Source organism: Hyperoodon ampullatus, assembly GCF_949752795.1.
Source record: "Hyperoodon ampullatus genome assembly, chromosome: 10".
In the NCBI taxonomy this organism is placed as follows: Eukaryota; Metazoa; Chordata; class Mammalia; order Artiodactyla; family Ziphiidae; genus Hyperoodon; species Hyperoodon ampullatus.
The window spans coordinates 36,517,496-36,532,129 of record NC_136923.1 but is presented as its reverse complement, the minus strand read 5'-3'; the positions used below and the strand labels follow the sequence as shown (position 1 = coordinate 36,532,129).

General features: G+C 44.6%; 1 protein-coding gene across 3 annotated transcripts in view; it reads right to left on the bottom strand.

The window, feature by feature from the left end:
• Positions 1-14,258, bottom strand: part of RFT1 (RFT1 glycolipid translocator homolog) — a gene marked incomplete at its 5' end in the record, with an annotated part of 37,805 nt that extends 23,547 nt beyond the window's left edge. The window contains 6 exons of one of the 3 annotated variants that reach the window (XM_079713960.1): positions 2,593-2,730; positions 6,614-6,715; positions 7,289-7,478; positions 8,603-8,719; positions 10,785-10,870; positions 14,196-14,258. In XM_079713960.1, coding sequence (XP_079570086.1) covers positions 2,593-2,730; positions 6,614-6,715; positions 7,289-7,478; positions 8,603-8,719; positions 10,785-10,870; positions 14,196-14,258 — 696 coding nt within the window. The remainder of the gene's footprint in view (positions 1-2,592; positions 2,731-6,613; positions 6,716-7,288; positions 7,479-8,602; positions 8,720-10,784; positions 10,871-14,195) is intronic. The other 2 variants (XM_079713961.1, XM_079713962.1) reach the window with 2 other exon arrangements.
• Between the last annotated feature and the right edge of the window lie 376 nt (positions 14,259-14,634).

Below are 14,634 nucleotides of genomic sequence, written 5' to 3'. Positions count from 1 at the left end.
AGCTGCTCTGGAGAGTCGAGTTAGGCATGTTGCTGGTGTAGTCATCCACTGCATTCAGATTTGTCTCGTTTCTTTCCTCTTTAAAAAAGTAAACTTGAATAATGAATTGTTCTACCTGGAATCTCCTAATCTTTAAGTAAATAAATAATTACTTTGGGCAATAAGACAATTTCTTCTGGAAGACTTCATAGCATAGAGGTTTAAACACACAAACTAAGGTTTTTCCACAGACAGAAGTTAGAGAGAAGTGGGTCCAAAGCCAGCTGTGTGATTTGGGGTTCGTCACTTAATGTCTCTGAACCTCACTTTTCTCACCTGTAAAATGGGAGACAATAGTATTTACCTCATAGGGTTACTAAGAGGATTAAGGACAGAAGTTCAAGTACAGTACTTAGTCTAAGGCCGGGCGCAGAGTAAGTGTGCAGTCAATGGCAGTTATTATAAACGGCTCTTTGTCAAAGTTCAAATACTTTCACAGAATTCTGTTAAGTCTTTAAGAGGGGCCTCAGAGGTTGTGTAGACCAACAATCTCACCTTAAAAGTGAGGACCTGAGGTCTGGAGAGAGTCCTGCAGGCTTCAGATCTGTATCTACTGCCTCCCAAATGCACAGGAAGCTCCCTGAGGCTAAGCAGTCACCTTCCTACGTGTCTGTGTCCCAGAGAACACCCAGCAGGGGCTGTGTTCTGTCAGCAGGAACGCTGCCACCATCATGTGTGACAGGTACATGTGTGACAGGTACACCCAACCTTCTTAAGGTCAAGACTTCTGTCCTGACAACATGAGCATGGGTACTTTCGGGACAGATTGCCAGGTGAAACTGCTGAGCTCTCAGCAATGTCATCAGTGTCTGCCTGGCTAGGATGTTCGAGTGGAGTTACTCCTGCTCTCAGAGCAGCAGTGGGATGCTGGTGATGGTGTGGGCTGTCACTTACGGATGTGCACTCATGCCAGGCCACAGTGTTAAGCACCTTATATGCCCCATCTCATCTGGCTCTCACAACCACCTTAGGAGGGAGGTATTCTTATTATGCCCATTTGACAGATAAGGAAACTGAAGGTTGGAGTTCAAGGAAACTGAAGGTTGGAGTTTTGAGCCCGTCACAGGGTTAAGTACACACTTGTCGGACTCTTTTCCTTACCCTCTCTCTCTTTGCCTGTATTAACAGTAAAAACGCTCCTTTCCAAAATACTGCTGGGAGCAGGCGCTGGTCCAGTATGAAAAGCTGGCCAGGCTTGGTACAGGTGGGCCCTGGGGAGCGCTCAGGGAGGGGGACTTTTCTGCACTCTCAGACCCGCTCTGTGGGCAGGGAGCAGAAGCTCCAGGCAAGAGAAGTGATCTGGAGTCCTGATCTGTTAAGCCTGCAGATAAGGTATCATGGTATCCAAAAACTGTCATGTTGATTTAGGTTAAAGGTAAGATCTAGTTGATCAGAATGGAGAACTCTCATATAACAAATAAGAACATATCTGGCTTTATTACATAATTTCTCGTTTTTCTTGAAAAGTTGCATAACAAGATTCCTTAAGTTCTGAGACTTAAGTCCCAAATACTTTATTACATTTTCAAGTAATCACAAAAGAGCTATAAGGAGAAGTCCAGCTGAAGCCTTACCTCAACTAAGTGCACCACATCCAGCAAGCAAGTAAGTACGAGAAAAAGGGAAAGTGCATCAGCCGAGATGGAGCAGGTCACAGAGCATCTGCGCAGAGGCGATGTGGTAAGACATCACATGCACGGCTCCTGGGCTAGAGACACTAGCACTGACCCCACGAGAGTCAGGAGATAAAAGTCAAATGGACTGAAAGTTGAAGGGTTGAGTAGAAAGAGATTATGCCTTGCTCTCACACATCAGACTCTGGACTCCTCAGTGGTCTACGTGGGGAAGGGGATCACCTGAGAGAGCAGCCTGACACTAGGCAAAGGAACTCTGCAGGGGCCCTCCCTGCTTTGTCAGCACCATCTAGACTAACTGTGCTGGAGGTCAGTCCTGGGAAAAACCAAGAGACGCAGCAGAACAGAGAGAGTGAGCACAGTGGTGAGAGCCCTGTGCTCTGCTGGGATTCATGCCACTCCAGCTCCTGTCCTCACTCTGACCCTCACCCTGGGCAGGTAATTTAGTTGCTAAGCCTCAGTTCCTCAACGCTAAAATAGAAATAATAATGTCATCCCCAAAGAGTTGTTATAAGCATTAAATAAGGTATGTAAATCATCCAGCACAGGGGCTGGCAGAGTGATTTTCAACTGGGGGCAATTCTGTCCCCTGGGGGACACTCCACAGTGTCTGAAGATATTTTTGGTTGTTATAATTTGGGGGTGGTACCTCCTGGTATCTAGTGGGTAAAGATCAAGAACGCTGCTAAACATCCTACAATGCAAAGGACAGCTCCCACAACAAAAATTATCTGGCCCAAACTGTCAATAGTGACAATACTTAGAAACCCTGGCTGAGCACATAACAAGCACTCCATAGACATGAGTTATCAAATTATCTTTATTATTATAACAATAAGCAATAAAGTTGTCATTTCTTTCCCTCAAAGATAACTAGCATCTGTGATTAAAATGATAACAGACAAAATACATTACTTACTCTATTTCTCGTAATATTGGGTAAGAGATCTGTCATTCTGGAGACAGGAAGAACTTGTTGCTTGGCTGATTCTGGGGAGGCCAGTAACTTTGTGAAATAAATAACATAGCAGAGCACCAGAACTGCAGTATAGAAAAGCTGAAAAAAGAAAATAATGGGTTTAAATTACACTGTTTTAATGTAAGCATAATTAAGATACACCTATAGATTTGACCTCAAAGGCCAGTCAAGAAATAGAACTGTCTTAATTAACTGTACTTTCTATGGAGCAATGTCTCACCCTCTGGAAAACAGCACTACTGAGTATGACCCAGCTCCACTGCAGCATCTCTAGGGAAAGTGTCACAACACTTCACCTGACTGGGAGAACAGAAGTTCTTCCAGGCAGGCAGAACATAAGTTCCGTGACAGACATCCACTAGGACAACCACCACAGCAATGTCAGATACGTTCTCCGAAGATTTGTATTTGGACAAAGGGATGGCTCTCCCAACTAGACAGTACACCTTGAGAATCCGTGTGTCCCAGCTGTGCTAGTATCCAGGGACTTGTCCATCATCTAGGGCTGGGGATTCTCCATGAACCCCAGAAACCTGTGACACTATGATTAAAAAGCAGAATTGAGCTGCTGGCTCTCCTTTCTGCCTAGTGCATGGGTAGGGCAAGAGCTACTACAGGATGGGGAGGGTCAGGGTGCTAAGAGGCTCCACCCCATCCTCTTCCCATCTAGGACAAAAAGATGTCTTCTGGCCATGAGCAGCCCCCTGGGGTTTTGTCTGCAGGTTGGGGAGGAGTATCCAAAGAGACCCTTTTCAGGAATTCCCTAGCAGTCCAGTGGTCAGGACTCTGCACTTCCAACGCCGGGCACCCAGGCTCGACCCCTGGTCAGGGAACTACAATAAGATACCACAAGCTGCGTGGCATCGCAGGGAAAAAAAAAACAACGAAAGAGCCCCTTTTCATAAGCTCCCTTATCCCCTCTGCCCCTGAGAACAGTGCACACTAGCTTAAGAAGTACTGGGACCTCCAGGCCCCACTTTCAATCTGGAAACACCAAGCCTGCTCCTTTAGTAGACGCACTAAGAGGAGTCTGGGTTTAGCAGGTGTAGGCTCCTCTGCTCTCCACGCCCATCCATGCCTGAGGACAGACTCGCCATCCACTCTCCGTCTTTCATGCCTCAAACCCTTTAAGACACAAGCAGCGCTGTGGGGAGCCACACCACCTGATGCCAACATCCTCTGTAACAAGCACCCTTTTCTAGCCCCCTTCCCTGCCTCTCTCCATCTTCCTGCTGACCAGAGCCTGGGGAAGAGCAACAACCTCTTTACAGAGTATCCTAACTACATGATCCCTTCCCCTTTTTCTAATTGAGGAAATATTCACATAAATTGACCATTTTAACCATTTTAAAGCATATAATGGCAGTGGCTTTTAGTACATTCACAATGTTGTACAATAACCACCATTATCTAATTCCAGAACATTTTTCATTACTCCAAAAGGAAATTCTGGACCCATTAAGCAGTCACTCTCCATTCCCCAAGCCCCTGGCAACCACTAATCTGCTTTCTGTCTCTACAGACTCGCCTATTCTGGACATTACACATTAATGGAAACATATAATAGGTGGCCTTTTGTGTCTGGTTTCTTTCACTTAGTATCATTTTTTCAAGGTTCATCCATGTTGTAGCACGTATCAGTATTTCATTTTTATGCTGAATAATATTCTATTGTATAGATATACCACATTTCGTTTATCCATTCATCAACTGATGAACATTTGGGCTGTTTCCACCTTTTGGCTATTGTGAATAGTATTACTATGAACATCCGTGTACAAAATTTTGTTTGAACACCCATCTTCAGTTCTTTTGGGTATATACCTAGGAGTGGAATTGCTGGATCACATGGCACTTCTACATTTAACTTTTTGAGGAACTGCCAAATTGTTTTCCACAGCAGCTACACCATATTACATTCCCACCAGCAATGTATGAGTGTTCCAATTTCTCCATATCTTCACCAATGTTTGTTATTTTCTATCTTTTTGATAATTGCCATCCTAACTGCTGTAAAGTGGTATCTCATTGCGGTTTTGATTTACATTTGCCTAATAACTAATGCTGTTGAGCACCTTTTCATGTGCTTATTGGCTATTTATTTGCGTATCTTCTTTGGAAAAATGTCTATTCAAGTCCTTGACCCACTTTTGGGGTGGTTTGTCTTTTTGTTGTTGAGTTGTAAGATCTCTTTATATATTCTACAGTGACCCTTTTATTTGAGCTATGATGCCATGGGGAGAGGGGCCAGTTCAAGGAGGAATCTGGAGGCAGGTTGGAGAAAGGAGAATCCCAGCACCATAGGTGGGGCTCGCCTGCTGATATGAGGTGCTGTTGGCTCTTAGACCTCTCCCACAGAGACTGACAGAGAATATACCAGAGAAGTGCTCTCAGAAATCTTATGATGAGGATGTCAATAAACTCAGAATTGGCCTAGCTGACCTATGATCTATGACGTATCCTGGGTGGGAACTACGATAATGAGAAAGTCATAATGCAAGTAACTTTCCCAAGAAGAGTCAACCAATAACTGGGCATCTCTACTGCCCTCCTATCCTATTAGGGAGAGTCCATCACAAACAGTGACGAATGTTGAGTACTGTAGTTGTAGATCTAATAAAACATGGCAAAAAAAATCAGAGATAACGTCTCTAAAATATGTAATTGTAGCAAGCTACTTTTAGGAAGCAATTCTCATTCTTTTTTTTTTTTTTTTTTTTTTGCGGTACACTGGCCTCTCACTGTTGTGGCCTCTCCCATTGTGGAGCACAGGCTCCGGACGCGCAGGCTCAGCGGCCATGGCTCACAGGCTCAGCCGCTCCACGGCATGTGGGATCTTCTCGGACCAAGGCACGAACCTGTGTCCCCTGCATCAGCAGGCGGACTCTCAACCACTGGGCCACCAGGGAAGCCCCTCATTCTTAATCTATAATTTTATTTTATTTTATTTTTTTTATTTTTTATTTTTTTTTTTTTTGCGGTATGTGGGCCTCTCACTGTTGTGGCCTCTCCCGTTGCGGAGCACAGGCTCCGGACGCGCAGGCTCAACGGCCATGGCTCACGAGCCCAGCTGCTCCACAGCATGTGGGATCTTCCCGGACTGGGGCACGAACCCGTGTCCCCTGCATTGGCAGGCGGACTCTCAACCACTGCGCCACCAGGGAAGCCCTTAATCTATAATTTTAAATCTAGCTCTTCTATGTTTCACAGAAATATTTTTACTTTTTGCCTAGGACATGGGAAACATTTTCACATAAATCATTACTAAGAATTTTAACTTGTCTTCCAATACATTAAGAAAAATTACAAAGTAGTTTGTACTATGAGATGGTATGATAACTGTATGATCTTTTTCATTTTTTAAATTAGCATTAGTACTATAGTTACATTTTTAATAGAACTAGAAATATGAACTAGAACTAGAAAATGAGATGGAATTGAAGCCAAAATTGCTAAAACTGAAAACGTACCTCCTATGACTAGATTCACACCCTCTGAATTATGAGAGATTTCAATCTAAGTTTAAAACAGGCTTGGCAGAGTTTCCTGCTATTCTGAAAACAACTGATTGAAATCCAGGGAAAATAACACACATGCAATTTGATTCCCACCCCACCCCCTTACTGCTTTCTCTCTCCTCCATAGGATTGTCAGACAATCAAAGGTCAGTTTGATATGGGCTGGGCTTGCCCACAGAATGTCTAAAGGAGTTTTTATGTCTGACAACAAGGCTGGATGTGGCTCTCACCAGGTCCCCACAAACACCAGTGGTGTCAGTGTATGCAGTGGGATGGACATGGCAGCCAGAGGAGAAGCAGTGCCAAGACCACCTTTCTAGAGCTTCCAGCCTTCTCCACATGCATGAATACTGCAAATGTAAATCACGGAGTAACAGAAACAAGAAGTAAAAAACAGATGGAGAAACAGAAATTATACAAAAGTTAAAAGTCATAACTCTTACCTGGGCCAAAGAGAAAATATACAGTCCCCAGTGAGGCAAACACAGCACGAGAAAAGCTGTCAGGACGCTCTTGAGGATTACTGACAGGCTCTCAGCAATCACCTGCAAACCCATGGTAAAGGGTACACTTTACAAACATTATTAAAAACTAAAGATGCAAAGGAATCCCAGAAAATCTGGGATAGCGGTTACCCCGGTGGTAGGGGTGGGGCATATGGTTGGACACAGTATTAATAATGTTCTACTTCTTGGGTTGGGTGGTAGGTTCATGGACCTTCAGTATATTATCATGCTTTAAGATTTACATATGTTACACACTATATTCTTTTGTATGTATCAAATAATATATTTTAAAAGATGGAAAGTTAATATCCGTATACAACTAAATAGAATCACTAGAAAAATCTGAAAAACGTCCTTTTAAATTCTTATTTACACTAATAACTTCCCTATTAACAAAACCTGTTCTTCATTAATAGTGTAGCAGAGGTAAACTTCAACCAAACTCATCTGACAAATCTCAAGTGAATGAACTGAACTGTTCATGTTACCTTTTTCCAAATATTTTTTAGATGCAAATCTGAAAAGACCATTCTCTCCTATAAAAGCATTTTTTAAAAACCACTCTTTCTCCTGTTCTTCTCATTTCTCATTCACAGCAGAAGGCACACTGACCTTAAGCTTGACAAACATATGTGCTTGTGCCAAGACCCAGAAGGGCTCTCCCAGAAGTTCCACCACTGCCGAGAACCCAAACAACACCACTCCAGTTCCATAGTGGGGGATGACATCAGGATCGGGCACTGCGAGCAACTGTAGCCAGGCCCAGCCCAGGAACACGGACCAAAACACACCCAAAGGGACTCTAGAAAAGGGAACAAATGTCTCTTAATATGCTAAATATAAAAATAAAAATATATTAAAATAGTAACATTGAACAGAAAAGAAATATAGTCATAATAAAAATAGCTACCACTTATTCAGGCACTTACTACATGCCAGGCATATGATTCACCCCCTTTATCTCACTGACTCCTCACAATGATACTCTGTCATTACCCCCATTTAAAAGATGAGGAAACTAAGGCTGACAAGCATTGGGTAATTTGGCCAAGGTCATAGACAGCTATTCAGGGCAGAAGTAGGACCCAATCCTGATCTAACTCCAAAGCCTGCACTCCTATCCACTGTGTTACAATGACCCATAAGTAAAACTCCCAGAAGTGCCTGCTGTTTGCACTAGAATAACTGAAGAATGGTATACAGCTGGTCCTTGTACCTCAAATAACTGGTAGTCCAGTGCACAGTATCCCTTCAGGTGTGACCAGAGAGCACTTCAATATGACTGGGTGGCTAACAGTCATTCCTCTAATAAAATAAACACCTACCAGCCGTTATGACAGTCATCTCCATGAGGTAATAAGGAGTTATGCAAGGGCAGGACTGGGAAACCATTTTAATCACTAGCCCTCCTGGCAGGGATTGAACTGCAGAAAAGCCATTACAACTTTTAGCTGATGTACTTGGTCCTCAAGAATATTCTAAAAGGCTCAGAACTGAAATCAACATAACAAAATTGAGGGGAGATACAAAGAAACCCTTAAAAGGCTTTCAAAAAATAGTAAGTGGCTGTTAAAAGCACAGAAAACACTCTAAGGAAAAAGGTTAGGAATAAAAAAGATGGCACAGGCCCAGTGGGAATCAAAATAGCAGAAACAGCCTCCAAAGAGGGTAGAAGTGGGGTAGAAACGTGGCACAGAAACCCCTACCCGGAGCTTCCTCCTGGCTCCTGGCCATCCGGAGAGAAAACAGCCAGGGATGCTCCTTCACACATATGTTCTCCCCTTCCTGTCCCACGCCAAGGGTGCAGAAGCCCACTGCAAAACCCAAGCTGGAAACTATTCAGCTTTAGGCAAGTGTTGCTGTTTAATTTCTCACACTTATCACACTTGCCTCCGTGAAACCGTCTCCGGCCAAAGCACAACTCACGTTAGCCACAGGAGGTTGAGGGTCTGGCTCCAGTCCCGCTGGGTGCTGCCACTCAGACATGCTCTGCGGAAGGCCTCTCTGGCCAGGAAGATGGTGGTAGAGTAAAGCAGTGTTAGCCTGTAAAGGAAAAGCAGCAATCAACATGATGTCTAGATTTTTCATAGAGACAACTTCTGGGATTTTGCTAGCAATCGGGAGGAGGAAAAGTCTTGGTCATAGATCACTGGTGGTGATTGGCGGGGGGCAATGGTTTCTTACAGAAGCCCCCTCCCCAGCTAATCTGATCCATACAATAGGAGAGTTAGGAACCAAACAAGGGACATATGAGCGTGTGCCTATAGAGAGTTATGCCTAGGACAGAAACTGCCACAGAGGCCCCCAAAGCCTGCAGCCTTTGTGCCTATACAGAGGTGTGGCTCTGACCATAAGGAGGAAAAAAGGACAAGATATGACCGCACACAGCAAGAGGGCCTCTTGGCCACCCCGAGACTGGTGACCTAATGACCCTTATGAAAGAAGCTGAGGCTCTATTGAGTAGAGAATCTCAACACAGGCAATGAGGCTGGCAACCACTACTGGGGCTGCTGTGACCCAGATGGGCAAGGCTTGCCCACGTTCCTCCTGGCGGGCTTACCTAGGTGGACCCTCCTGCACCTTAGCAAAGAGTAGCTACAGTTCCCCTTCCTCAACAGGCAGTTGATTGGATGAAGCTAGAATGAGGATGGCCCAGGGCTAAGGTACCTGAGGTTGTCCAGGGACCATTCTCTGACCCAGTGCTTCTGTCCCAATGAGACTGAACTATACCTTAAGCAGGTAGACAGGCCAGACAAGGGCTGTCAATGCAGGGATCTGCAAATCTGGGCGAGGCCAGTGGGGAGAGGCCCAAACTGCTTTAAAGTCTGAGTACCTAAGAGGCCTTGGCCCTCTTCCTTCCTGCTTTTACAAGAACATTTCTCATTTTTAAAATAAATTTATTTATTTATTTATTTTTGGCTGCATTGGGTCTTCGTTGCTGTGTGCAGGCTTTCTCTAATTGCAGCAGCTGGGGCTACTCTTCGTTGTGGTGCACAGGCTTCTCATTGCAGGGGCTTCTCTTGCTGTGGAGCACAGGCTCCAGGGTGGGCGGGCTTCAGTAGTTGTGGCACACGGGCTCAGTAGTTGTGGCTTGCAGGCTCTAGAGTGCAGGCTCAGTAGTTGTGGCGCATGGGCTTCGTTGCTCTGTGGCACGTGGGATCTTCCCGGACCAGGGCTCGAACCCGTGTCCCCTGTATTAGCAGGCAAATTCTTAACCACTGAGCCACCAGGGAAGTCCCAAAAAGAGCATTCCTTAAAGTATGGTCTCTATTTCAAAATCACCTGAAAAACTTGTCAAAGTGCAGATTCCTGGGCACCTCCTCAGTCCTACCAATTGCAAAGCTCTCCAGATGATTCCTTTGCCCATCAAAGTTTGAGACCCTTCTCTAAGCTCTGAGAACAGAGCCAAGAGCATATGTTCGGTAAATATTAGATGTGAAATGCTGTCTGAAACATAATGTCTTGTTTACTAGGACATGAAGACACACCTGGGAAGCTGAGCTATACTGAGCACTCACATCACTTCATATACTTTTGTGTCATTTGTGAAGATAGAATATGTGTGGTTGTCCTTGAACAGACAGGAGGAGAGTAGAAGAAACAGAGTCTAAAAGACAAAGCAAGTTGGCTTTCTAAGAGCCTCCAAGGAACTAATGACAAGGACTCAGCTCTCATCCCACTGCCACTTTCCAATTATCAAATTCACCGAGGAGGGAAGGAAGGTGGCTGTTCCAGCCCTGCAATTACAAAGTACATCCTCACGATCTGCAGAATTCCTGCTTCATTTGCTGTCAGCAGGACGAGAACACAGGATTATACCTGAGTTGGAGTTTGCAGTGAATTACTCCCACTCCTCTCCTGGGTTCTAAGGCACAGAGGGAGAGCGGGCAGAGAAATGTGTATTTGGAGGCTGCTAATGGAAAACACACCATGGGTCCATTAAAAGTGACATCGCCTAACGCTTCTCTTCAGCCCACTGCTGAAACACTCTGCTTCTGGTAAAGGTCCATGCTTCTAAAATCCAAGGGTGACACACAGGTACAGAGTTTGAAGAAAACCCGACTAGGGATGTGAGTTGTGGACAAGGCCAGGGTACACCCCTTCTTACCTGACATTCACTATGCCAACGATTTCCTTTGACAGGAAGCGAAGAATAAATGCATTTAAGACAAAGGTGATCAATCGAAACAACACCTACGGAAAAAGAAAAAAAATACATAATAAATTATATTGGGAAGGTTTACTTTGCTGAAATGAACACAAGATGGCTGCTCTTCTTAATGTAACGACATACAGCAGCTTTGCCAGAGAGATTCTCTTTAAAATGCTCAACCTGTCTGCACTGCTTCTGAAATCTCATTCCTTGGGGTCTCTCGGCACTCTCATGCAATGGTCAAAGAACCCAAAAAGGCATGTGGAAGTCTCCCTAATTTACTGATGAGAAGAGGGAGGCCCTGACAGATTCACTGAATTTCTTCAAGTTCAGTCAGGCACTCCAGGGAGCAGAAAGGGAATTCTAGTTAGTGCTTCACACTGGCCCTCCCTCCAGCCTGTTTAGAAAGAGCACACACTTGGCAAGTGGAAGTCTGCAGAATATAGCAGATTTACCAGGAATGACGGAATCTAACTTCTCCTTCTTTGCCTAGTAATAGCTAAGGATCTGACAATGACATTTAATCTCTTTGAACTTCGGTTTCTCAATTAGAAAACAGAAAAGGCTATGTTTATTTACTGAATATTTGCCACTTTCCAGAGAGGAACTGAAATACCTTTCAAACAACTGCAATAAGATACTATAAAATAGAGGGGAAAGGAAAACAGAGTCCAGCTATCGCCATTTGAAAAGGATATATCCTGAGACTTTCAAGCCTGTGAATTCAAGAAAACCACCTGAACAAAGAATTCTTCCCATGAGACAGAGAAAAACAGGTTGCAATTAAGTGAGGTTGCCAAATGGGGATGATGGCTGGGGTGCAAGCCTCACTAAGTGACACCCCCTCTGCATCCTGGCAGCAACACAGATGTAACTCAAGGGCACTCCAGAGCAAATGACAGATCACTTCTGTGTCAAGCACTCTCAGAGTTACATGTGAATAGTTGCAATCTGGAAAATTCAATCAAACTATGCCAGTGGACCACAGTGGTCTGAAAATCTCCTGGGGAAGGTATGACCAAAAAGGGAGACTGCAGTCTAACACTGTCCCTGAAGTGTCACAGAGCAGCAAGGTCTCCAAAGCCAAGGTATCACAGTGTTAACCTTTACGGAGTCAAAGGTGATCTCTTCAAAGTCTGATGAAAGCTTGGTAGCCTCTCCTTAGAAACATGCGGGTACATACATAGACACCAAATTCTGTATTCAATTTTAGAGATTTGAAACCAATTCATGCAGCTCTTAACGGAAAAAGTACTCAGCTGAGAGTCTCAACTCACCATTTAGCTAAACCCATCATCTTCTAATTTCTGTAAGCCTCAATTTTCATCCCTGTCAAGTGAGGCTACCTATCACAGAGAGTTGATGACAAGGATCAAAAAACATCGTGGAAGTGAAAGCATTTTTGAAAAATGCATACAAATGAAAGGCATTAATACACTATGGCTGGCTCAGAGTTACAGAGAATAAGCTCTTAAATTCTTTCAGAACACAATGTAATTGCAAAGCTACCTCAAGTGTCTGCACTGTAATTTGAGAAAGCACACAAGACTGAATTAAAACACTCCAAGAAACCTAAAGATTATAGCTATTTAAAAAAACCCCACATGCACACATTTATGTTAACTTCAAAGTTATCACTAAGAAACTTAATGTCTTAGGCTATATCCATATCTCCTAATTGGTTTGAATAAAGGTTTGAGCTAATGAAGATATAAGGTTGCTCACACTCCCCAGTATTTGCTCTGTATAGTGGCCCTTATTAGCAACAGTCTTCATTTAACTTTGTAAAGGACTTAACAGTTTAAAAAAAAAAAAAGCCCTTTCACATCTGTTAATTACCTGACCCCTAAAAGCAACCGGGTGAATGCATGGGAAGCAAGTAAACTCGGAGCAAAGGGATTTGCCCACATGGCAAGCAAATGACCCAGCTTGACCTTATGGGTAAGGCCACCTGACTCCTAGTCTAGTGTGTTTTCTGCTATGACTTTTCTTTTAATGAAGCTAATCTCAGTAGTAAGGTATCATCAAAGGTTGAACAATCAACATTGTGGCTAAAGCACTGAATTCAAAGTTATTAATGTTGTGAAATACAAAAAAAAACACAACTAGGTAACTTAGGGTTCAACTGATTTAGGGTTAGATGACTAGCTAATGTTTATAAAGTGCATATCTTGTGCAAGGAATTCTTCTACATGCCTTACATAGATTGGCTCATTTCACCCCTACAGTGACCATTTTCAAAATTCATATTACCATAATAAAACTAGCTAACATTTATTAAGTACTTATGCCAGGCACTTAGGCATTTCATCTAATCTCCCTAATGACATTATGAGGTTGCATTATTGTTCTCATTTAAGATGAGGAAACTGATGATTGTAGAAGTCAAGAGATTTTCCCCAAGTGCAGTCATCTAGCGAGTGGCAAGGCCCAAACTTGAGCCCTAGTCTGCCTGGTGCTTTCTCCTAACCTCTATGTGAAATGCTGCCTCTCTAAAACAAAGGGAAAGGTAGATTCAGGACTTTTGTGAGGAAGGGTTGAACGGTCAAGAGTGAGACATAGAGAAACTGAGCCACATGACTTAGAATGACCAGGTTCTAGGGTTAAAAGAATCTTTACAATACCATTTGGATCAACTGGCATGCACCATATCTGACGTGAAAATTTGGGCCAAGAAGGGAAAGTGACTTGTCCAAGGTCACACTGCCTTAAGGAAGAGTGCATACTAAGAGCCAGAGCATACTACTGTTAAGTGCAATTATCCGAATAACCCCAACCTAGCCTCACAGCAACCTTATGAGCTAGGTACTATTATTACCCCCGTTTTCTGAGGAGGAGCTGAGGCTTAGCAGGTGAAGCCACTTGTCCTGGGTCATGCAACAAGGGCATGGTAGAACCAAGATTCCAGTCCAGGCCTGTCTGAGCCCAGGTCCCTGTTCTTCGCCATGCCATATTGTCTTTCTGAACTCAGTGGGAGTCAGAGTTTGAAAAAAGTGTTTGAGGGTAAGGAGTGGGACATGGAAAAAATAAACCCTTGCCTTAAAAATATATGAGATTCTAGAGCACCAAAGGCACCCCTGCCACCTGATCTAACCCTCCCCTACTGCCATATGGGATATATAATGCTCAAAAGGAAAAGTGGTTTGTTTGCAGTCTCCCAGCCAGGATTCTGGACGCAGGCTCCCAGCTCCGGGCCCAGGTGTCCCCTCTCGGCCGCCGCCGCCACCGCCTCTCGCGGAACCCCTCCGTAGTAGCGGGGTCCACGCCAGGGCTGGGTCTGCCCCGGGATGGGCTCTAAAGGGCCCCCGGGCCACCTCCCCGTGAATCCCGGCTGCGGAACGGGCTGGGGCCGGCCCGGCAGAGTACCTGCAGAAGGAGACCAGAGGAGGCCAGCCGGGCCGCCTGGCCCAGCACCTCGCGGGGGCGCATAGCCTCAGCGCCCGGGGTCCGTCCCCAGTAAACGCCTCAGACCGCCGGCTTTGTCGCAAGAAGATAGCGTCACGGAGCGGCTCGTTCGATGATTGGCGATTTTGTACGGCGGAGGCGGGGCACGGGAAGATCTGGCCCTTTAAGTGGACCGGGTTCGAATTAGTCAGCGTGCTTGCGCCGCATCGCCTCTCCCGTTTGAGAGGACGTGTGGTTTCTGTGCCTATATCTCCCTGTTTCAAATAAGTTAAATACTGTGACCATAATAAGAGGTGCTATTAAAGTAGCCAAAGCCCCTTCTCTGAGACTCCCAGCCCACCAACCAAGAAACACTAACTTCCCTGGCCTCATCTGTCAAAAGGAACAAACTATTCACTGG